The following is a 24,946-nucleotide window of genomic DNA, read 5'->3' as shown; positions in this document are numbered from 1 at the left end:
TTCCAGACAGACTGACAGTGTGCATTATTCAAACGATTCGTTCAAAACACTGATGCATTCAGGAACTAATCAAGTGACTGGCTTTATGGGTGAGCAATTGAAATATTCATTCAAACAGTCTTTATGCCATTTAATACTTCACTTACTCAAACAACTCATTCACAAAAACTGCTTCATTCAGCAACGAAAAGCAAGGCTATGTCCGAAATCACATCTATAGCTGGAGGTTCCCTACTGTTCATTTTCACAGTTTTTCATTAGGTCAGTATGCATAATCCGACACAGCTCAATTTACAACATGAGCTAGTCATTGAAAAATTCATTCAACTGGTTCTTTAGAGTAACTGTTTTTAGGAATGAACCATTGAATCATTTACTAAACCGATTCGTACAGAAATACTGATTTATTCAGAAATTCCTCTCCTGGATTTATAATATCAGTACAGATGTGATTTCCTAAACAACTTCACTCTGTGTGGCAATCTTAAATACATTGTAGAAGTAAACGGAACAAATGCCCAGAAATTTTGTCATAAGAGTGAGGTAAGCAACATTGTGTTGTGATTGACAGGATTAAACACGCTTCTATCAAACTTTAGTAAAATTTTGTTTCAAGGCCACGAATAAACACTCCTTTGATTGAGACTGGGCCTACACTAATAACAACAAAGAGACCATAATAGATGAGTTATTTTATTTTTGGTAGCCTAAAAAGGCAACCAACAGCAAAACTATTTCCTTTGCTCATGTGAGTGTTTATTGTTAAATGTCAGATAGAATTTACTCAGCAGCTGAGCTTGTTTTTATCCATTAGATGAAGACATTTAGCCGCTCATCTCGTGTTGGAGTCTGAGAGATAAAGTCTTTGAGCTGAGTCACTGGATCTGTTCTCATGCCGCTGCTTCTGTGCTCAGTTTGGCCTTTTTTGCCTGAGATTATCTCCTCCACGATCTAAACTCCCACTGGGATGTTCTGCATGAGCACAGACTTCAATCTCTCTGATTCTGATGCCATTTCTCCATGTATGGACTTTGAGACTGTACTGTAGCAACCCAACAAGCCATGTATATCATTTTCCCAATTCATTATTTACCCTTCAACTATGTCAGTACGTATCCTTGATAGGCCTGTATGATACGATTTTGGCCAGTAGGAGGCAGTGTTTTCTCATAGTGAGTGTGTTGGGTTTGAATGTAGGTATCTCGTATCTTGCAGATTTATCAATATCATTAGCCCACTTCACTGCCTTCTGACAAGTATCTTTTCTTCATACTGTAAATACCACTTCCTGACTGTAGTAAAGGGAATAGCTATTCGCAAAAAGCTCAACAGACGCATTTCACAAGGATGACAACTGGAAAGTAGCCTATTTATAATTTGAACATTGGTTAATTTTATAGCCCGTAAAATTTCGTCAGCTCGCTAAAATGATCATTTTAATGTAAGCTAATCAATTTAATTTAAGGACGTTTTAATGGCTATTGTTAATGTTCGCTGGATTTTGTATAAGCTACTGAACGTACAAATAACAGTTGTTCCACAAAAACCTAGAACATTCAGTTTCCAGTTCCGTCTGCTTCTCTCTCTCTCTCTCTCTCTCTCTCTCTCTCGGTGTGTGTGTGTGTGTAATTACTGTTTTCTTAAACTCTTAGCACTCTGATTCCAGGCTCTCTGGGCTCATGGGCTGGATTCTCTGTTAAGTTAATTTGTATAATTTAATTTCAACTGCCCAAGGGCCTCAGACCCATACCTGTATATTCAACGCAGCTTTGCTTCTTTCTTTTTTCATTTTCTTTTGGTTTAGTGCATTTGTGTGTTTGTGTGCGCCTTCGAATGTTTTTTTGGCAAATGTTTTTGTTGCGCGTTCGCGTGCGCTTGTTTGTTCATGCGTGTGCGTAAATGCGTTTGCATGCGTGTTTTTAGAACTCATTCCAGACTTTCTGGGTGGGTTTAGCTATTGTAATGATGCTTTTATTACATTATTTAGTAATGTCTGCGTTTAGAGATCCATCATGAATTGTCAGAGGACATCGCCTTAGTGTGAGACAGCTAGACCGTATGCATGTGTGTGTGGCGCTGAATCGATTCAGCAGCAGTGTAGCTGTGAATATTTAAGTGATTTAAGATTAAAGAGTCTGGAGCCGAATAAAAGCGCACAGATTTAATATAAAACCATATTAAAGAGGCTCAGCTTTATGAGGTCACAGAAGATCTGCAGTACACAGAGCACAGCTGTGAGTGGAGCGAGAACAGAGGAAGAGAAAGAAAGAAAGAGAGAGAAAGCAGCGGAGAGAGGGGTCAGATAGCATCCACCAAACTTCTTGGGCTAGATTTCTTTTTCTGAATTAAATACTCAGCTCTATTATAGACTTTACCTAGTATGCAGTAGGCTAATGCTGACTCAGGTTATGATACTGCTAGTAAAAAAAATAATAACGATAGCTAGAAGTAATGGCCCTGCTGGTGTCTATGTAAACCACTCATCCTGCCACTTTCTTCCTCATTTTTCTGCTAATCTGACAGTTTCCTTCTTCCTTTCACTGTTTTTCATAATATTGGATGAGAGTGACGCGTCTGCAAAAACTACCAGAGAGAAAAGTTGACTACTCAGATTAGTGTTTTCCATAGAAACCTCGCGTCCTCGCCTCACACAACATGCAGCAGAAGAGTTTTGTCCTAATAAGTAACTGTTTTAGAGTTCAAGTAGCCTAATATGGTGTGTGCTTTAGCGCTGGAGCGCATGTATGTGTATAATTTTGTTTTTTGAAAAACAGTGTGTGCTCGTGTGTTTTTGTGCATGTGTGTCATTTGATGTTTTTATTTGATTGGCAGTCCTGTCCCGCTTTTAACACTCAGTCTGCTCTGATTCTCAACACATGCCACAATTACACTACTAGTCCTCTGTTCTAACTCCTTAAAGATGTGGAACTTCACACACTTGGACGCTCACACATGCACACACTGAGTAAGCCTAATGTACAAACATGTGGCTATAGGGAAAGTTTGACGAGAAAGTTTTTTTTTTTTTTTTTAGGTCCAAGGTTTTCAGGGGTCCTTGTGGGTCTCTTGTGGATCTCCAGAGAGGCGTTTCAAAATATTTGTATCTTTTAACTGATGATTTTTAATGCATTATATAATGTAATTATGGCAGTTATTTAAAGTGCAAGTATGCAGTAGGTAGTTTAAAAAAAAAAAAAAAAACTGATGTGGAGACACAACAAAACGAACTATGAAACTCTCTTGACTTCACCAGCTAAAATTTGGTTTTTTTTTCTGACGCTATTGTTAGCGCTGTAGTGATTTACATTTGTTTTCGTCTTGATGATAGTCACAGTGCCGCGCTTTTCCGCGGGAGGATTTTCAATGAGGTGACGTCACGTCGCCAGCCAATCAGCAGCTAGGGGTCGGTCTCTGGAGTTGGCCGTAGTAGGTTATCAGCCTGAATCCTCGCAGTCCGAGGTCAGGAAGCCAGATGAGCCCGCAGAGAAGCGCTTGCTCACCGCGTCCAGCCCAAGCCAAAAGTCGCTGAGAAGACGAGGAAGTTCGGTATGCTGAAGCAATGCTGACTGACCTGCACGCAGCCATGGTACCGAAGCGCGAGCCGGCGAAGTTGGAGGAGCGCGAGCGCACGCAGGCGGCGTGTGAGTGCCAAAGCCAATGCAACAACTGCAAAATCTTCCTGAGTTTATTCATCCTCTCGCTCTCTCTGCACTTCGTCACGCTCTTCTGCTACCTGGACCTGCGCTCAGAGCTCAAACGAGAAATAACCCAGAAGAACAAAGATGAGGTGTCATCAACGGGGCCGGTGCCGCACTATGAAGCCACAGCGCCAGTGCTCCGGTTACCGGACACCGACCACCCAACAATAGACGACCAGGTAAACTGAGTTATCTGTTGTTCTATATAAAGAGCAGAAACCTCCTTCCTGCTCACTTGGCTTCAGCCTCTGTTATTGAGAAGAGAATTTCTTATTGTCTTGTCTCCCATACTATTGATTGTGTGTCTCTCTCTGTGTGTGTGTGTGTGTGTCTCTCTCTGTGTGTGTGTGTGTGTGTGTGTGTGTGTGTGTTTTGTTGGAGACCTAGGCTATTGTCAGAGTCCACTTCCTTTAGATCATTGCTTCTCAATCCTTGTCCTGAAGCACACAAGTGCTGCTCATTTTGGAGGTCCCCTTATCTGAAACACCCATTTCAGGTCTTGGAGCCTGTACTAATGAGCTGATGGTATAAATGAGGTGTAAAACATCCAAAATGTGCAGTGCTTTATTGCTTTAGGACCAGGATAGAGAGCCAAGTAATAATTGTGTGAGACAGAATGATCAATGAGTGAGTGATGTAATATGATACTTGATGCAAAATGATACAACACAAAAATCACCTCACTAAAAGCAGTAATTTAAACGTTCATTTTTAAGTAAAATCAAGCAGTGCAGCCTGCTGCAATTGTCATTGCACTTTTTTACATTACTGATAAAGAAAATCAAGCTGAAATTTTGAATATTCATAAAATTAAGAAGAAATTACAGGAATTATTGTGATGTGCTATATTAAAACAAAGATGTTTCCTCACAAAGATTGTGAGGTAGTTGTATATAACTGTTATTAATATTATATTAATTCATATGAATATAATAAGTAATGTAATATGCACATTCAGGTACAAAACATAATCAGTTTTTACCAAATGTGTTATTTATATATTATTTACTGTCATTTATATTAGCATTTTATTTGTTTTTCCACATATAGCCAGGACAGATCCCAATTTTACTCAATGGCACATGAGTTGCCCTTTGAAGGGGTTTGAACCTGCAACTATTAAGTTCCATGTCAGGATCCCTAACTCTTTAACCACTGGGCATGACAGAAACCTACCTGGTTTGTAGGCTTCAGTCAGTGATTTAGGTGAGCATTGTCTCTCACCCTACTTACATTGTGCGTCAAAAGCCCGGGAGTGACGCGCTTCTCGTAACTGTGAATCGTTCACCTGCAGGGTACATTTGTTCTGTTTAAACAACATCTGTCCTTTTTACAAGCTCTCTTCATCAGACGCACTTTTACTGTCAGGCGGCACAGGTCGCTGTTTATTTAGCCTTTGCTGCGGTTTGGCCCGGACTCGTGTTTAATTCCTTTGGCAAAAGGCCAGGCTCGTCGCAGCATTTCCTGATGTTCACCCCGCGGGTAGTGCGTTAGTGCTGGATCCAGAACGCTTGGCGTATGGATGCGTTTTATTAGACATAACTAGAGGTGAATTCTGGAGGTAGAATTACACACACAGACAAAGTGAATGAATGAATGAATCTAACATATGGCTGTGGCCTTTCTGAAGTGAATACAAGGGTGAAGACATCTCATTCCTGGTGCACACAAATGGAACAGTAAACGTTAGTGAACTTTTGCCAAGTAGTAGATGTTGTTATCATAGTCATCTTTTTTTATTTATAAGAGCGTATATGTTTGCTTTCACAGTTTTCATATTTATAATTCCATAATGTGATTTTTGGGCACTCAGAGTTGCCTCAACTCAGATAAAGAATTTGTCATAAACAGATATCTTAAAATGCAAAAGTAGCCACCTTTTTCTCCAAAAGCATCTTCAAGGCCACGTGAAAAATACACTTGCATCTTGAACTTGTGAACTGTTTTTTGGCCATCAATGTTTCCACCAAGTAAAGTGATATTGCTGCTAGGCATGATTTATTGGAATCATCCAAACACACACTTAAGTGTGTGTGTGTGTGTGTGTGGATGTTGCTGTGAGCATGTGCGTGCATATACAGTATGTGTGTTTGTGAATATTGCACTGATGCATATCAAAAGAAGGCGTGTAACCATGACGACTCTGATTGATGGAGGGAGGCGTGAGCGTGGTTAGTCTGTCAGAGTAAAAATTACATGCAATGAAGCCACAGAGTGAGAGAAAGTGTGTGTGCAGCATGACCACTCTGCTGTCATGTAAAAACTGCTATATATAGCATAGTTTTACTAAGAAAACAAAATTAACCAAGGTAATTTCTATTTTGTTTAGGTATGTTGTATGGTTGAGGTTTTTGTTTTGTTTTTTTAAACAAAAGTGGAAGTATCATGGTATCACCAGTCATAGTGTCTATTACCAATTATGTGAGATATTTATATCTCGTATAATATGTACTGTATATATGTAAGAAGTAATAAACTCACAGAAAAAAACATCGATTTTATCCCCTCGTTGCTGAGGAATATAATGTAGCAATTCAGTATCTAAGCTATTTTATTAATAGAAGTCACGGAGCGGCGCTGACAAGTTCTCTGTGCTCCTGAATATTTGTGTGTGAGTGATGTGTTTGTGTGTGTTGCTGTGTTCGGAATGGCAAACTAGCTTACTGCTTACTGCTCAGTACACAGTGCATACTGTGAATGTGTAAGAATGTGTAGACAAGAGTGTGTGAAACAGTATATAATAAGGAACCCAAAATGTTTCAGAGTAATATGTTACAGTGTTGTCACTAGGGGTGTAACGATAAATCTATGAATCTAATGCATCGCAATTCTCTCTGAAATCGATTCTGAGCTTAGTTTTAACAGCAGTTGGCACTGCATGCTTTAGAAACAGCTTGCTTTCAGTTTCTTGCTCACACACACCACTTGAACTTAAACTAATCATTCATAAAGTTCAAAAAGGTTGAAGTGAATTACAAGAGTTTTCACAGTGGGTTGTGTTTACATTAATCTAGGGTCATAAAAGTGGAGGTGCAAGTACATTGAACCCAGTGTTGCCAGAAAGTTGCTAAAGGAAAGTCAATTTGTTGCTAAAAGTTGCTAAATGACGTTGTGATGTCATTGCGCGATGACATCATTGCATAATAATGGCGCAAAATTGTGTCACAACATCAAATCTCAAAAAAATTATATTTTATATTTGTTAATTTAGATTTGTTTGTAAAATATGCATAATATAATATTAAAATATAAATAACTATTTTAAAATTAATTGAATTATTGAACACTTACACATTTTTGAATGATTACAATACAACGATTACTATTTGTTTTTTACATTTTTTTTTTTTTTTTATAGCTAGTAAACTAGTAAGAATTTTCTGTATTGGTTTTTTACCTGCATTTTAAATTACGCATTGTGTTTTCGGGTTACAGGGTTACAATGGATAATGGATAATGTCCTGCAAAATTACTAGTAGCCTATCTTTTCCATTTTTCTTACAGAGTACTAATTAATCAACAATCACAAGTACAAGCTAACAAAGTGTATCATAAATCTTTTTATTGTCTGAGTCACTTATCAAAAGTTGCCAAATAAATTTTAAAAATTGCTAAATTTGTTGCTAAGTGCTTTTGGGAGAAAAAGTTGCTAGGGTAGTCTGAAAAGTTGTTAAATTTAGCAACAAAATTGCTAAGTTGGCAACAATGATAGGACCACTCAGTTGAACGCACAAGCGGTCTTCTTCGTGAGCGTTTGAGTGTGCAGTTTAAAAACTAGCCTAGCGCGCTATCTGCTGTTAAAAACTGAGTTCAGAATCGATTCAAGGGAGAATCGAGATGCATTATGCCGAGTTCACACTGCACGATTTTCAAACACGTCGGATCGCCGTTGTTTTCACACTGCGTGACTATCTGGGGTAGCATTCAGTCGTTGCTGTGTTCACACTGCACGATGGATCGGCAACAGGGGCTTTCACATTGCATGACTTTACAATAGGAAGAATCGCCGACAACTGTCTGATCCGCAAACTACGTTTCACACCAAAACACACGCGAGAAGTGATAAGGAAATAACGCGAGAACCTGCGTGCGTCGGCCACTTGTTCTCGAGTGACTGGAATTATTTTAAAAATATAGCCTGCAAATTGTCTGTGCGCTGATTTGAAAAACGGATTATGCAGGAGGGAGTTGCAGGGATTGTGTGTTCTGCAAAGAGGTGGAGGTAAATAATAATTTTGCAGTAACTGTTATGCTGATGTTGCGGCTGGTCAAGCAAATGTTTGTGCTTGTTTCTGTATAATATAATTGTACATATACAGTGGGTACGGAAAGTATTCAGACCCCCTTACATTTTTCACTCTTTGTTATATTGCAGCCATTTGCTAAAATCATTTAAGTTCATTTTTTTTTTCCTCATTAATGTACACACAGCACCCCATATTGACATTTTTGCAGATTTATTAAAAAAGAAAAACTGAAATATCACATGGTCCTAAGTATTCAGACCCTTTGCTCAGTATTTAGTAGAAGCACCCTTTTGATCTAATACAGCCATGAGTCTTTTTGGGAAAGATGCAACAAGTTTTTCACACCTGGATTTGGGGATCCTCTGCCATTCCTCCTCGCAGATCCTCTCCAGTTCTGTCAGGTTGGATGGTAAACGTTGGTGGACAGCCATTTTTAGGTCTCTCCAGAGATGCTTAATTGGGTTTAAGTCAGGGCTCTGGCTGGGCCATTCAAGAACAGTCACAGAGTTGTTGTGAAGCCACTCCTTCGTTATTTTAGCTGTGTGCTTAGGGTCATTGTCTTGTTGGAAGGTAAACCTTCGGCCCAGTCTGAGGTCCTGAGCACTCTGGAGAAGGTTTTCGTCCAGGATATCCCTGTACTTGGCCGCATTCATCTTTCCATCGATTGCAACCAGTCGTCCTGTCCCTGCAGCTGAAAAACACCCCCACAGCATGATGCTGCCACCACCATGCTTCACTGTTGGGACTGTATTGGACAGGTGATGAGCAGTGCCTGGTTTTCTCCACACATACCGTTTAGAATTAAGGCCAAAAAGTTCTATCTTGGTCTCATCAGACCAGAGAATCTTATTCAGGTGTTTTTTAGCAAACTCCACGTGGGCTTTCATGTGTCTTGCACTGAGGAGAGGCTTCCGTCGGGCCACTCTGCCATAAAGCCCCGACTGGTGGAGGGCTGCAGTGATGGTTGACTTTCTACAACTTTCTCTAATCTCCCGACTGCATCTCTGGAGCTCAGCCACAGTGATCTTTGGGTTCTTCTTTACCTCTCTCACCAAGGCTCTTCTCCCCCGATAGCTCAGTTTGGCCGGACGGCCAGCTCTAGGAAGGGTTCTGGTCGTCCCAAACGTCTTCCATTTAAGGATTATGGAGGCCACTGTGCTCTTAGGAACCTTAAGTGCAGCAGAAATTTTTTTGTAACCTTGGCCAGATCTGTGCCTTGCCACAATTCTGTCTCTGAGCTCTTCAGGCAATTCCTTTGACCTCATGATTCTCATTTGCTCTGACATGCACTGTGAGCTGTAAGGTCTTATATAGACAGATGTGTGGCTTTCCTAATCAAGTCCAATTGGTATAATCAAACACAGCTGGACTCAAATGAAGGTGTAGAACCATCTCAAGGATGATCAGAAGAAATGGACAGCACCTGAGTTAAATATATGAGCGTCACAGCAAAGGGTCTGAATACTTAGGACCATGTGATATTTCAGTTTTTCTTTTTTAATAAATCTGCAAAAATGTCAACAATTCTGTGTTTTTCTGTCAATATGGGGTGCTGTGTGTACATTGAGGGAAAAAAATGAACTTAAATGATTTTAGCAAATGGCTGCAATATAACAAAGAGTGAAAAATTTAAGGGGGTCTGAATACTTTCCGTACCCACTGTATCTATTAAAATACTGATATTTTGGTCTATAACTCCTCCCCGAACATCCCTCTGCCCTGTATCTTGGTCTCTCATTGGCTGTAGGTCATCGCCGATGTAGTTTTCAGTCAGAAATCATTGCACACAGCAGGATTGTGAATCGCCGACAGCTCCAGATATTTAGCATGCCAAATATTTCACAGGCGTCGGCGACGTGTCGGCGATTCCCTCAGATCGCGTCTTTGATAATTCACACTGCGCGATTGTCACTCGCGTGAACGAACAGCGATTTGCCTCTGGCATTTGTCAGCCAAAGAAAAATCGGGCTAAAATCGTGCAGTGTGAACTTGGCATTAGGAAAATCACAGAATCGATCCATTAATCGATTTATTGTTACACCCCTAGTTATCACATGGCAAACACTGAACATTAATTCAGCACAGCTGTCGAGGCTGTTACCTTAAAAATAAATGTGCTAACCATTGTTAATAAGGGTTCTTACTAGTAAACAATGATATATTGCCCAATTGAACTCACTTCATAATTAATGAACTTTACAAATTGAACAAAATTGAATCAACACTAAGCTGTCTTTATCTGAACAATGATATTATTTTCTCTTTGGCAGTTACACAAAGTGGAAAAAGCAATATATTCTAGTTACACTAGTGCAAATAATGACAAATTATTTTTACACTAGCAATATTTTTTCAGCTATAGACTAAGTGTAAATAGTAGTTAGGTGGCCGTAGCATAAGCAGTAGCATATTGAGTGTAATTGATCAAATTTATTAAAATGATTAAATAGATGAAGACATTTTATTTCCACTTTTAAAATATTTCCTTAATTTTTATTGAAAATAAATGCCTTTCTGATCTGATATGTGATGGGAAAAGGAGAACAAGTTTGGCAAAAGGCGGATTCAAACTCAGGTCGATCGTGTCAAAAGCAATTGCTTTAGTTCTTACTCACTATGCTACAGATACTACCGATGAACAGGCGTCGTTGTAGTGTTGTTTATCACAGGCATTGTTGGGTGGAGTTAATATGAATAGCCTCTGCCAACAAATTAGGCTGTTTGGACTTAAAGTTTTTTTAGAGCTGCTTTCCAGCTGAATTGAATTACTGAAATATTATTTAGGCTATATATTATTTTACTGCAATATTATTATTATTATTATTATTATTATATTTTTGAAACAGTCTGTACTACATAAAGTACTATTGAGATAAAGACGGTCATTTGACTTGATGGGAAACATGCCGTAGAGATTAAAGTACAATTTATGTGCTACTAACAATATTGTTTTCAGATACACACAGTAATAGTTTGTAGTGTACAGTAACATGTACATATGTACTTATAAAAGTGTTACATTTATAGTTACTATTCCCCGCCTCCAGTTCACTCACACATTTAAAGATGAAACGTCAAGTCAAGTCACCCTTATTTATATAGCGTTTTTAACAATACAGATTGTCAAATTAGCTTTGCAGTATTAATTAGGAAAAATAGTGTGTAACAATACAAAAGGACAACAGTAAACACTCAGTTTCAGTTAAAGTCAGTTCATCATTGATTTAGTGATGTCATCGTCCAGCTCAGTTCAGTTCAATAGTATCTGTGCACTCAAGTTGAAGATATCGTTGGAAATTAAGTGTCCCCAACTAAGCAAGCCAGAGTCGACAGTAGCAAGGAACCAAAACTCCATCGGTGACAGAAATGGAGAAAAAACCTTGGGAGAAACCAGGCTCAGTCGGGGGGCCAGTTCTCCTCTGGGCCACATGAAACCAGCAGTTTAATTCCAGGCTGCAGAAAAGTCAGATTGTGCAGAGGACTCAAATGGTTCCTGTGGTCTTTTGCCGATGGCCATCTAGATGACGAGGTCTTCACTAGGGATGTCTCTGCGGAACATCTAGTTGTCCTGTACTCTACTGACATGGAGTGTGTTGCATTGTGTGAAACAATATCCCATGCAGTGTCCTCAGTCTCAGTCTCAGTCTGCCATTTCGAACACAGCCTCTGTACTGATTTCAGTTTACTAAAGTTATATTTAGTAGATTCTGGCAAATATAGTATGTCATCCAGGTATTCCATGCATGCAGAAAGTTTTCATACTATGCACAGTATACATACTGGATACTGCAGAAATAGTAATAGTAGTATGATAGTTATGCCATTTTGAACACAGCGTGTGTTTTTGTGTGTGTCAATGAAAGCAGTGCATTAATATATAGTGCATACCTGCCAGCCAATCAGAATAGAGTATTCAGGCAGACCATGGTATATATAATTGACAACAGGACGTTGAATTATTAGAAAGTAATGCATGTATTTCAAGACATTCGTCAGGTTTTTGTCCTTAAAATGCTCTTTAGAGTAGGATTAATTTTTTTTACACATCTCATCCAACGTCTCCGTTGCTAATTCCAAAACGTCATTTTAGATTTAGTAATGGAGGCTTGAGCTGTTGATAGTAATGCATAATGCAGTTATGTGTGAGAGAGAGAGCGAGAGAGTGATTAAGCGTGTGTGAATCACCCAAGTCTGTGCTTCTCTCAACAGTGTTAATGCTAAATTTGCTTGTATCATTTAAATTTTTTTAGTGTTTTATTTTTAAACTCTTCATGCAAAATAGTATAAAATGTACTTTCGGCCATTTATTGGTCATAACTTTAATAGTGCTATCCCTATGTATGTCCATACATGAAATACTCAGCTGTGAAAATGCTACTGGTGTCTCATTATAGCACATCTAGCTTGTGTTTCACTGAAGGTCATACCTGTTACAGAGAATCAGACCTGCTTTTCTTTTACAGTGTAGATCAAACCTTTCCTTTGTTAGAGTTTGTGTGTGTGTGAGAGAGTATGGGAAAACGAAGGGAATACTTTCCCCATCAACCTCTCTCTTTCTCTCTCAGGCATTATGGCATGTGGCCAGATCGCAGTGTGAGCCCTTTAATGCACACACACACTATTCCTTATTAAGCTTTGTAGGTATGGGATTCCTCCTCGACAGGATATTACATTAATGGATGGAGTCAGCCACACTCTAATTACTCTCCATTCAACTATTTACCACTGTAACTAATACACACACAAGTTTCTCACATGTATTCAGTGTGTTAGCCTGAGTCCTTTGTCCTTTGAGTTAGCAGTGAGGAGTTAGCAGTAAGGAATGCACTTGTTGATCAGCATCTTAGATCTGATATAACATTAGCCATATATCCCAGAGCGCTGCTCTGTCTGACTGATTACAAAAGTGCGTGTGTGTATGTGTGTGCTAATGAGGGATCTAAGAGTGGGTTCACCTCAGCCAAACAGGTGTTAGAGAGCTGTGCTCTGAAGAAACAGAATGTTTGCATGACTTTAATGGCTTTACTTTAAACAGCTGGATCTATTTAAGGAGTCTCAGACAACAGCCAACACACAGATGTGTGTGTAAGTTTGGGAACCAAAGCTTTAAAATTACACTTTAGAGCGGCATGATGATTGGATGGATGGCTGAATGGTTGGATAGATAGATGACTGAATCTACCTGACTACAGTAGGTCACACCAATGGAAATAATTTTTAAAAGTCAGATCAGGCAGGCACATTAATATTAATATTAATTAATATTATCATCAGCTAGATGAATAGAAAGCAATGTAACTTCATTTTTCTGTGGTGTGAGAGTAGCTCAACTCTTTTCATAGCAGTGTAGTTTTTTTTTTTAGTATAGATTGAAAAATCTAAATTATTTTAGTTAATCAGTTCATTTGGATGTTTACATTTTAATAAAGCAGTTAAATATCAGATTCATTGAAGCACGGCCCTCTATTAGATGCCCACAAAGCATTACACATTGTATTTTGTAATTATTAGGCTGTTTAAAGTAATTATACAAAATATAATACAAGTAAAGACTTCATTAAAGTTTTTGATTGATTATATAAGTTATGGTTGTTGTTGTTGTTGTTGTTGTTTGTATTTATTGTATAAATCTGTGGTAAATATGTAAATTTATGTAAAAATGTATATTTTCTGGCAGATAAATACTTTTCGGATGTTTTTGTTTTTTTTGGTGGGTGTGACTTCACTTCCCATTTTTATCATATTCACTGTGACTTGGATACCCAGGGCAGATCCTAAATGACCCATGACCTCTGACCCTTCACACAAGCCCTGCCACCTCAAAAACAACTAGAAAGCTCAATGACCTCTCTGTCAATAAATAAAGCTTTTGAAATTTAAAAAGGCTTCTTCATGATTAATGTGAGCTTATATTGGTTGTGACTGGAGTCTGAACATACTGCCCCATTTTTAGCGTTGGCTGTCCCCAAGTAACCCAGTGTGTGCGTCTGCCGCCTGTGTGTGTGTGTGTGTGTGTGTATTTGTGCTTGTTTGTGTGTGCATGTCAGTCTGTCTGTAAAAGCCTGTGTGTGTGTGTGTGTGTGTGTGCCTGTTTGACGTTGTACGTATAATAACCCCTATTATTCTGGTCCTGCTTGGCATTTGTGAGGAATGCTCTGTCTTTCTGTTGTGGTGTGTGTATGTGTGTATGTGTCTGTATCTGTTAATATTGTATTTTGTCTCTGTTGTGGTGATTTAAACTTTTCGCAGCAGTTTGTGCTTCCTGGTGGTTTCCGTCCTTGTTGACGTCTGTGTGAGTGTGTGTGTTTCTTTACACGGGAATGTAATTCCCTCTGTTTCTAAATGACTTTGGTTCACCCTGGGGTTCGCCGACTGAGAGAGTTCCAGACAAACATCATTGTCTGTGACCAGGCAATGATCTGTCATTAAGCGTGGCGGTCGAAAGGTCATGCATGAGTGTGTGTGTATTTTGACAAGGCCGCCTGTTATCACGCCATTGAAATGACTCCTCTGAATAAAAGCAGTTTAGATGTTGTATGTTAAATTAAGTTGAGCACAGCTGTGTGGGTGTATTTGATCATTTGTTGCCTTTGACGAAACCTCCGTCCATTTGGAGAGGTAGGGGTAAAAAAGAAGGGAAGACGAGTGAAAGCTTGACTAAACAGGACAATCTATCTCGGTGTCTGTGATATGCGAACCTCCCTGTGGTTTGAGATGAGAGCTGAGGCTTGTGTTGTTTTTGGAGTCATTACCAGCATATTCTTGATGGTCCTTTGAGAATCGTATGAAACGTTGTTCTCAATAATGTAATCCATATGTGATAACATGCTCATAATCTAAACCTGCTCTAATCTGTATGTGTTGACGTGCACATCTGTATGGGGTGTGTTTGAAAAGAGACTGATCCAGATGAGGCTGGAGTAAGAGTGATGAAGGTGACCTTCACAATCATAGATAGATTCTTTTATTTCTATGCTCTTGTGCCCTCTTGATTTCTTGCTCAGAGTTTTGTCCTCTTCTTTACAGTTTTTGAATCTGAGACTATGATGTCAGAATTCCGTTCAGAATCAAACAGAACCTTCATGATTCACTTAATATTCCAGAATAATACTCCAATATTCCGTATTGTGCACAGGTTTTCTTTTTAAGTGTTAATATCTTGCATATCTCATTAATAATCAATGAAAGGTGTATATTAATGGAATTGATTCATAGATGCAGGTTCTAGTTCCAATTCTGACTTCTTTGAAGTGAAATTATATATTTTGGTTCACATTTGTATTGGTTGATTGATATAAAGCTGTTTTTTTTTTTTTTAATTATCGAATCGGCAGGTCATTTTTTTTCATTTTGGCCAGTAAGTTTGGTAAGTGGGACTTTTATTTTGACAGTGCCGAGAATGCAGCATTTGAGTGCAGATACACCAGAACTCCAATTCGGTCTTCATTAGTTATGTATTTGTTTAACTTTTCTGTCTAATAATACAATGGAAAATGCTATAATATATTTAACAATATACTGTCTACATTTCAAAAATATACATATAATTTAAACAAATCATTAAAACAAACTGTTCATTCCACAAATCTCTCAAACATATTTGAGGATGTTTGATTCCCAGAGCATATATACAGACTTAAAAGATTATTGAGTGTTGGTTACTGCCATAATGGGATTACAGAATCAAGAAGTTGCTAAATGTATACATTGTTTATTTTAAAGATTTTTGTTAACAACTTCAAAATAATTTATTTTTATTTTAAAAAATTTTGATTTTTAAGTGATTTATTTCCAAATATTTTAGTAACTAACTATTTAGTAACTATTTGAAGTAATAATAATAGTAGTAGTGTTCTCACCCTGCTCTCTAAAATATTGGCATCTGCCATCAAAAAAGACAAACCATATGTGGGTCAACCAATACACTTTACTCAAGGCCTCAGCAACTTTCCATTCATACTGTATTTGGACCACCCTCTGATATGGTCATTTTGACAGGAAATTAAATGTAAATGTAATGGTTGACCTCTTGCTATAAAAACACTGCGTACTTTGGAAGGGGCCTCACTTACATGTTCATGAATCTGTTCTGTTGAACAATATGCTGTTTTGCATATGGTGACATTTGAGTGAGGCTGACAGTAATGATATGAATCTGAATACGGATGGCGTGCCCTTTGAGATTATATCATTGATTTATGACGGCTTACATGATTGTTCATGTTTTTCTGGTTAGACCAATGCCCTGCGTCATATATCTAGCAAGGCTCTGGAAATTAACATGAATTTGGGTAAATAAGGCTGTTTCTCTGGTGTATAAATATGTAGGGCCTCGGGGTGTGCGATACCATCTATGATCTTATTGTAATTGTTGTTTTAAGCGATATGCGATTTGACATTATCGAGTATATCGCAAAAAACAAACAAAAACACACCCAGAGGGTGCACGCATACACGATGAGATGTAGGTTAGACTACTGGCCGAGCACATCTAGTGTTCATGCTTTCAATATAGTTTCCAACAAAGCCACAACAGTCTCTGAGCAACACACGATTGGTTGCCTTGTCCGAATACCCTCACTTGCGGTCTTTGCACTTGACCACTTGACTACTTATATGATGTATTTTCTTGTATTTGGCCCAAGTGTTCAAGTGAGGATGAAGACCACAAGTGTATGTCGAACTTTTCATTAACTGATGGGACACACTTATAGTGTTGTAAAATGCAAGTGTTTACATAGCTTTATTTTTATTTGAAATACTTTGCATTTTAAAATAAACTTCTAAATGTCTGTTCAGTATACTAGCCCCTATAACATGACACAATTTAATTTGTGGTGCTTCTAATTAAGTGATAAACAACAGTTGCAAATGTTGTACAAAATTAATATCACCACTACTCATCTTTGCACCAATAAAGTGTGCAAAACGTTGTTGTTCTACCAAATCATATGTAATATCTAATTATTATATTAATATCTAACTTACATTGGAAAGGTTTCCGTGAGATCTCAGGAAAAAGTCTCATGATTTATAGCATCGAATAGCGGTATTCGAGTGTGGTTTTAGTGTGCTTTAAGAGCACTGTGCTTTGGCATTTTCCTGTTGTGTGCACACGCACGCTCTCAAGTCGCAAAGACAGCAAGAAGTGTGGGTATTTGGACAAGGCAGGTGTTTCGTTACTGAATCAATCAGCCTTTTGAATGAATCTGTTGAATGAATGACTCACTCATTCAGTGATTTGCCGCCATCTACTGGCGATTTTAGGTTTATATTTAAAATGTGTTTTCCCTTTTTCCCCCACAAATCATTAGATATCACTATTAAATATTTTGTTTTTAAAACATCAAAATATTATTTTTGAATTTGTAACTGCAGGTTAACTTTATTCATGTCCTGCATTAAACAGTCATTTAAACACCACTTCAGATGTAGCTTCTCTGCCACCTCTGCATTGCAAACATACATTTTGTTGATACTGATTTCATTTGATTTGTAACAGCCATATAGTGTCTTACTATTTAAATTTATTGATTAAATTTATGAATTTGACACAAAAGATGATGCATACATTTAATTAGGTCAGAAAAAAATTGAGCTTATAAAGGTTCAAATGGCCATAAGAGGTAAAAATCTATTTAAACTTATTGGAAATTAAAATTTCTGTTACTCCTGCAAACTAATCATCACATAGAATATGAAGAATATCAAAACCTTTGGGAATCAGCTGTCCTAAACCTGCCAAAATACCAGCACGATAACACGCTCACCAAAATATCCTCTAATTATCGTTATCAACAAAATTACTGAAAATATTGAGATTTTTTTGTCATTATCGCACACCCCTACTAGAGTCTGTGAAATTATTATGTTATTGAAAGAGAGGCTTAGTTAGAAATAGAAGTGTTGTCATCCATTTGATAAAGGAATCAAGACGTCATGAGTCAGTGGTTCAAAAACAAAAAAACTATTAGTGATTTTAATAAACGCATTCATGCATGCACACAAAACACTGTCTATCTCTCATCTTGTTCTTTCTTTCTCTCTTTCTCACCTTCTTTCTTTCTCTCATTCCCTTCTGTCCATAAGCTGTATATTCATTTGAGTGCTCGTCAAGCTGTTGAGCAGATGTTTCTCTCTCTTTCTCCTTCTCACTAGCCTCTCTATCTCTTGCTCTCTCTGTTTCATGTGGTTTGTGGTTTGTCCCAAATTGGAATTGTTTAAAAGCCACAACACAGAACCCTTTACACCAGGCAAAGCAAAGGAGGGGGGAACAAAGCCAGCGAGAGAGAGAATAAATCAAGAGAGCAGGTGGAGAAGAGTATGTGCCAAATTGCAGACAGGTGCGGCCCAGCCTCGACACCAAGCCCTCGACAGAATCACCATACACTGGCACGTATAATACTAACCACTTGATCAGCACTGCTCTTTCTGTGCACATGACAAGCCTGCAATGGCATCATCTACCCATTCAGCTCAGGGGTTAGGACAGCCACCATCTAATTGGAGGACGAACAAGGAAGTGCCTGTAATTTTTTTGATTTGGGGTGTTTCCTTTCTCTACAATTGGTTGGTGAAGTGATGCCTTTTGACACTTTTCTTTTAAGTTGGATGTCTTGAAAAAATATTTAATATGAAACTTTAAAGCATTATCCCGAGGTCTCCCATGTCCCATAATGTCTCAAGGGGAAAGAATGTGTTTTAATGAAGCCATTAAAGTCTGGCATTAACAACACAAAATCTATTGAAAAGGTGGAGCAGTGACTCCAGCATTGAACAAGATGTTGAACACGTTCCAGGCACATGTGTGCATGTGTATGTGCATGATCGTATGCACACATTTCTCTTGAAAGGCACTAGATCACATGTTAATTTAATGTTTGTTCTAAAAAGCCAGACTGATGATGGTATGAGTGTACGAGTGATCATGATAGCCAAACTTGCGTGTGAGATGGTGGGTGGTTGTTTGGAGCAGAAATCATCTGGCATGTTTAAAAAGAATCTCAGAGAACTAAATGACATCTCCAAAATTAAACATTCATAAATAAAAAGTTTGTCTTTTTATTTATCAGTCTTTGTCTCTCTTTAAAGGAATAATTCACCCAAAAATGAACATTCTGTCATTACTCACCCCATTGTCATTCCAAAACCATACAACTGTTTTTCTTCAGTGGAACACAAAAGAAGAAATTCTGGGGACTGTCCTGGTTGCTCTCTGATCATGTCCTATACAATAATTGTGTTTGAGAAACTGCCTGAAATGTAAGTCATTATGTACTATATGGGTTATATAATAGCTTATAAGCTTTTACTGTGACTGGAACATTGAGCTACAGAATTGTGTGGATCCGATTCTAGAATCTGAATCATTCAGACCTGTTCTGTGAAGTAGATCAACTGTTTCATTGAAAAGAGATGACAAAAAGAATGATTTATTCACATCCACTTTTGTGCATCCATCCATATTCTTTCTTTCTACCATCTTTCCTTCTACCTTTTATTTCTATCATTCTTTTTTCCTTCTTGTGTGAGCTATTTTTACCAGCATTAGCTACTGAGAAAAGCATTTGTGTCCTTACTTTTTTGATTTGGGCTGGTGCTCTGCATTCAGTCATACACTGTAAGCCTGCTGTCAAATCTCTGAAAAAAATTAAATGTGACCTGTATAGAACTTCAGGGTGTAAATGGCCAGGCAATGGATTGTACTAAAATAACATTGTATAGAAAGTTGGATTGTCCTATACTCACTGTAGTATAATCAAAGCTATTTGCTCTGTACAGTATTGTTGCCACGTCTGTTGGTACTATTGTATTACATCCATTACTCATGATTTCATGTATTACTCATGAATTCATTACGAGACCTCATCTGTGTGTATGTATACTGGGATTTCAGTGTTACACAAAGGTTAATTTTCTCTAGTTTAAAGCCAGCTCTTGTGACTCACGCCATAAACATGAGATTGAGAAGGATGAATATGGAGGAAAAAGTATCAGAGAAAAGAAATAATGAGAGACGGATTGCGGAAAAACAAAAATAGGAGCGAGAAAGACATTCATTCTTCTGTGTGCTTGATGAGCCAAGCCTTTTGTTTGAAGCTGTCATGGTTTGCATACAACACAGCACAACACACACGCTGAGACGTGTAATCCTTGAGAAATATGTGGAGGCCTCTGTGATCTCTTGCTTACATGTTTTCCGTCTTAAGTTCGGGATAAATATTTGTGATGTATGCGTACAAGTCTGTGTGTGTTGTCCAAGCCGCAAGAGTTTGTTACTGATGACCAGGCCCACATGGGATCTTTGCGCTACAGAGCTCCACAGAAAGCTTCACAGATTTCCAAAAAAGCTTGACACATTCCCCACCCCGTGCATATTTGTTAATTAAATATTTTGGATAATATGATTATGCATTCAGCTACCAGTATGAGTGTCATACTTTTTTATTGTTGTCTGTGCAGATTTCCAAAAAATCCGCAAAGAAAATGCAAAAGTAGGTTGTGTCTGGTCACACTGACGACTCGGTCTCATGTCGTTAGTTATGGTGAAAGCGAGTATGACTATGGTTAAGAGGTTAGTTAAGAACAAATGTGTTAGTGTACATGTGTGACATGTCTGTATTAGCATGTGTATTTGTGTACTGTGGTGTGTGTAATTTTGTGCTATGTTACTGATTTAGCTTGTAAAGAAACAGACTGTGCGCCCAGAGAGGTTTAGATGAGGCTCGGAGGTGAAGACTAACAGATGACAGAACCGACTTCTTTGAGTTGTCCTTGATTTTCTCTCTCTCCTTCTGCAGCTGTTCATTTTTTTTCTGATGTATTCTGTTCATCAGCTGGTATTAATCCTTCCAAACACTCAGGACCCTTCAGACAAACGGGAACGCCTCACTTTACAAACCACTTGTGGCACCAGACACACGACCCTTGGAGTGTGTGTTTGTGAGCGAGATAGAGAGGAAATGGAGCCCAGGATCTGGTTTTAGTTAAGAGGGCAAATACTTGTATGCAAGCACATACAAACTTGCATGCGCACACTTCACGCTGGCTCTGGTGCAGTTGTCGCTTAGCTACAGTGATGACAGGCAGAAATAGTTTGACTGCACACAGATGAGACAAAGTTTAATAGAGCGAATAGGTTTGTGACTACACACACACTCTCTCTCTTTGGCAGTTTTGTTCAACTGTTGATCACTTGCAATATTCTAGATATCAAAGTAATGTGCCAAGGACAAATTTGAGCCATTTCCATGGCATTTATTCAGACAAGCTGTGATGGATGTCAGGACAAACTAACCCAATTTGAGAATGTGCGTAAGGCTGCCAGTTGACCCTGTCACATTTCTAGATTCATATTTAGATTCTGTCTTCATTCTGGGAATGCTTGTGGTCTGATGTTTTACGGTGTTCACACATAAACATCATTGGGTCGCTCTTTTGAGAATCCAAAAACTCTGATCTGATTGCAACCTCTGGAGCACATTCTGCTCTCATTTGGCAGTATTCATGGGAGGGTGGAACAGTTTTTAGATGTTGCTCAAGTTTAGCGAAGGTCTCTGAGGATTCCATCATGAGCTCTGTATATAGCAGTAGGAGCGGGGTTGACTGCTTCTTCAGTGCGTATGTCAAAAAGATTTGAGCTCTCATAATGAACTCAATTTTATATGTACAAATTAACCAAATATGTACTACTCTACATGTTGGATCCACCCTCAGAAGGGACAGAAGGATTTCATGACTATACTCCCAGCCAGCTCATGTTTATTCTGTTTTTCAAATCCTGTAAACAGAAATGTAACGTAATGTCTAAAGAAGTGAATACGAACCGAGTTTGTCATGCTCCAGAAATAAAAAAAAATAGTACTGTGAATGTCTTTGTCACGATCAGCACACACAAGGGAAGCGAGGAGACGAGAAGTAACTCAAAATACCAGTCTTTTAATGAAATCCAAAAAGGGTAACACACAGCAGAGACAAGACACACAGGAACAAGACATCGACGTTAATACTGGACACGAGACTCAAGGAAACACAGGTCTTATAAACTAAACGTAAACAAGATGAATAATCAAACACAGGTGGGACATAGTTAACTGAATTAACTAAATGGGGACCGGAACAAGAACCAAACCAAATATGGGCATACAAGAGGACAAACAAAGTCAAGGGGAGCACAAGACACAAAACCACAAGACAAGACAGGACACAGGACTGACACTGTATGATTCATACGCTCAGTTTTCTGAAGCTATGTGATAGCTGTCAAACCTCAAATCTGGCATTTTTATGATTTATATAAGATTTTCTTCGATTACATTTCTCACTCCACATCACAGGATAAACAACAAATTTAATTTGCTATTGTGTGTTTTGTCAACACAACAATATATGTGCAGAATTATTATTTTAATATACATTTACTGTTATTATTACTATTATTTATTTGAAAACAGTTGTCTTGCTTTAAAGGACTTGATATTACCCCAGTCGTATGGACTGCTTTTACAGTATTTTATTTTTTTCTTTCTTTTTGGAGCTTGACAGTGCAACTGTCGTATGGAAAGGACATTCAGCATAATAATATGCATGTGTGTGCTAGTAAACAACTAATTTTTTTTTTTTTTCTGCTGGGCTGCATGATGTGGTCAAACAATCAAACTGCAAGCAATATGCAATATGATACGATTGAGAGACTTAAAGTGCGTGTCTGATACACTGGAACCAATAGGTTATTGACACACATCTGTAGTTTGTTTTGCATTAACATGGAATGCATTAATCACATTTGTTCACTGCTGTTGCAACGCATTTCCTGTATTGATTTGAAACTGTGTTGGTCGATTGGATTGGGAGCAAATGCTGTACATTTTGTACAAATCAAATCTGACAATTAGGTAACTATTACAATTTAGACTTTGTTGCAGTTTTGCTTGCTTGGATCAGTGCAAAAGCTATAAATATATTTTTAATATTTCTTTCATCTCTGCTTGAGGCTGCCGTATAGGCCTATTTTTTTCTGTTAACATAACTTTCTGCTGTCCCAGGATAATATGCAGAGACAGCTCCAAGGATGACTTTCCGAAATGTGTAAACACTGTGGATCTTTGGCGCTTTTAAACATTGCTCTGTTTGTTTGAGTGGTCTGATGTGTCAACTTCTGGCTCAACCAATGGAGTGAGTTGAAATGTAAAATGGTGGCGGGCTGTTTTTCCAATTCGTTTTGGTGGCGCTAATGGTTCAGAATTATAAATTCTGGATTTGGTTTGTTAAATGAGGAACATTAATTGGTTCTCAATCAGCTTTATTTTACTTTCTAACAGTATTTGTAGAACCGCAAATTGTGAGTGGTATTTTTTAGAAGAACAGACTTCTTCAAATTGGATATTGGTTTGTTTACTGTAATAGTAGGCATAATGGCTGCTCTTCTCATTCCTTTGTTACTGTGTTATGAACTCTGATGTTTGGTTGGCCACAAATATGCAGCCCAGTAATGAATCTTTAGTGTGGTGCGTTTCGCTGCTGTACTGTGCGAGAATGCACTGTGAGAGTGTGTAATGTGAGTAAATGTATATTTATATCCAACAATATCAGTGGAACCCAAGGCATTTGTATTCTTGTGTTTGTGTGCGTGTGAATTTGAGTAAGATGGGTGTTTTTCAGAAATGGCAGCTCTGTCAGTTTGTTGACTATATCTTCAAAACAGCTCTTTACATCTTTCATTCTCTTTTTGCCTCTTTATCTCTCTCTTTTCTTGCATCTGTCCTCTTAATCAGAACAGTTGAATCATTTGCTGCTGCTGAACAAAGCTCTAATTGGGGTTGTGTGTTTTCAGAGCCTTTGTTTAATTCATTTGGTGTTTTGTCTTGTCAGAAGGGAAACAGACTGATCTTCTGCCCAGGCCGGAGATAGTGAGCTTTTAAATCACAGAGAAGCTCTTTTCTTTAATCTTTCCCTGTCTAGCTTGTACTTATTTGAACAATGCTTGAAACTTGGTATTACAAGCCTGTGTCTATTTGCCTCTTTAAGATGAATCGCTTGATGTATTCCCCAATTGTAAGTCGCTTTGGATAAAAGCATCTGCTAAATGAATAATTGTAAATGAAAGCGTATACTGTTCATATCAAGGCTCAAGCATCGTTTTGGTCACATGTATGTGTGTGTGTTGATAAATGTTTAGAATAGTAAAGGTTGCTTTTTAGTTCATTAGTGAATGTTCACTGAACTGTGTAGGAAAGCGAAGCTACGGGATCCTGGAGGGCCACACTAATTAGCATTCATTTATTTATATGTCAGTATTTTTTCACCACCGTGGCCAAATACAGTCCCATGACAAAAGTCATATTTTGAGATTGATATTGCATTCTAGAGTGACTGGAATGAGACAAACAGGCCATGTGCCCTGCATCAAAATGCATCTTTCTTGTTTAGGTTGTTCCATTTAAGTTTTCCTTGCCAGGTGCATACAGTAATTAGCAACATGAAAATTGGTGTAATCGATTCACAAACAAATGACTCTTAGGAACTGATTTTTTTTTAGTGAACCAGAAGCATACAGCACAACCTGGGAAGTCCACTTCATGACCAAATGACTCTTTTGGGCCGATCCTCTTAATGAATCATTCAGAATGACTCACTAAATTAGGATTCACTTTTCCAATTAGTCTGACAAATTCTTCTCTGCATTGGAATTGAAATCGAGTCCAATCCAATCGAGAGCTTGTGAATCCAAATTGAATTGGAAATTTGTATTGATACCCAGCCTTAAAATATATATCAAAATAAAATATATTTTAAATGTTACATAAATTATTTTTTGTGGTCCATTTATTGTACTGTAAATGATTTTTATAAAAATGAAGTACATTTCCCCTCCACGGAGGACTGCCACTCACAGTCAGCATTCTGATGTGATCTGATAATATCTCGCCAACTTTTCATTTGAGTCAAGCTATCACTGCTGTCCATGACACATTTATAGTGATCAGCTTGCATTGGAGATTA

General features: G+C 38.1%; 1 protein-coding gene across 4 annotated transcripts in view; it reads left to right on the top strand.

Annotated features, from left to right (window-relative positions):
* The first annotated feature begins 1,777 nt into the window (after window positions 1–1,777).
* eda (ectodysplasin A) overlaps window positions 1,778–24,946 on the top strand; it is a 41,876-nt gene continuing 18,707 nt past the window's right edge. For 2 of the 4 annotated variants that reach the window (XM_058777069.1, XM_058777067.1), the window contains exon 1: window positions 1,778–3,877. In XM_058777069.1, coding sequence (XP_058633052.1) covers window positions 3,560–3,877 — 318 coding nt within the window. In that variant the 5' untranslated portion in view covers window positions 1,778–3,559. The remainder of the gene's footprint in view (window positions 3,878–24,946) is intronic. The other 2 variants (XM_058777068.1, XM_058777066.1) reach the window with 2 other exon arrangements.

Source organism: Onychostoma macrolepis, chromosome 05 (genome assembly GCF_012432095.1).
Source record: "Onychostoma macrolepis isolate SWU-2019 chromosome 05, ASM1243209v1, whole genome shotgun sequence".
NCBI lineage: Eukaryota > Metazoa > Chordata > Actinopteri > Cypriniformes > Cyprinidae > Onychostoma > Onychostoma macrolepis.
The sequence above is the reverse complement of the archived record's forward strand: the minus strand, read 5'-3'. Positions and strand labels throughout refer to the sequence as shown.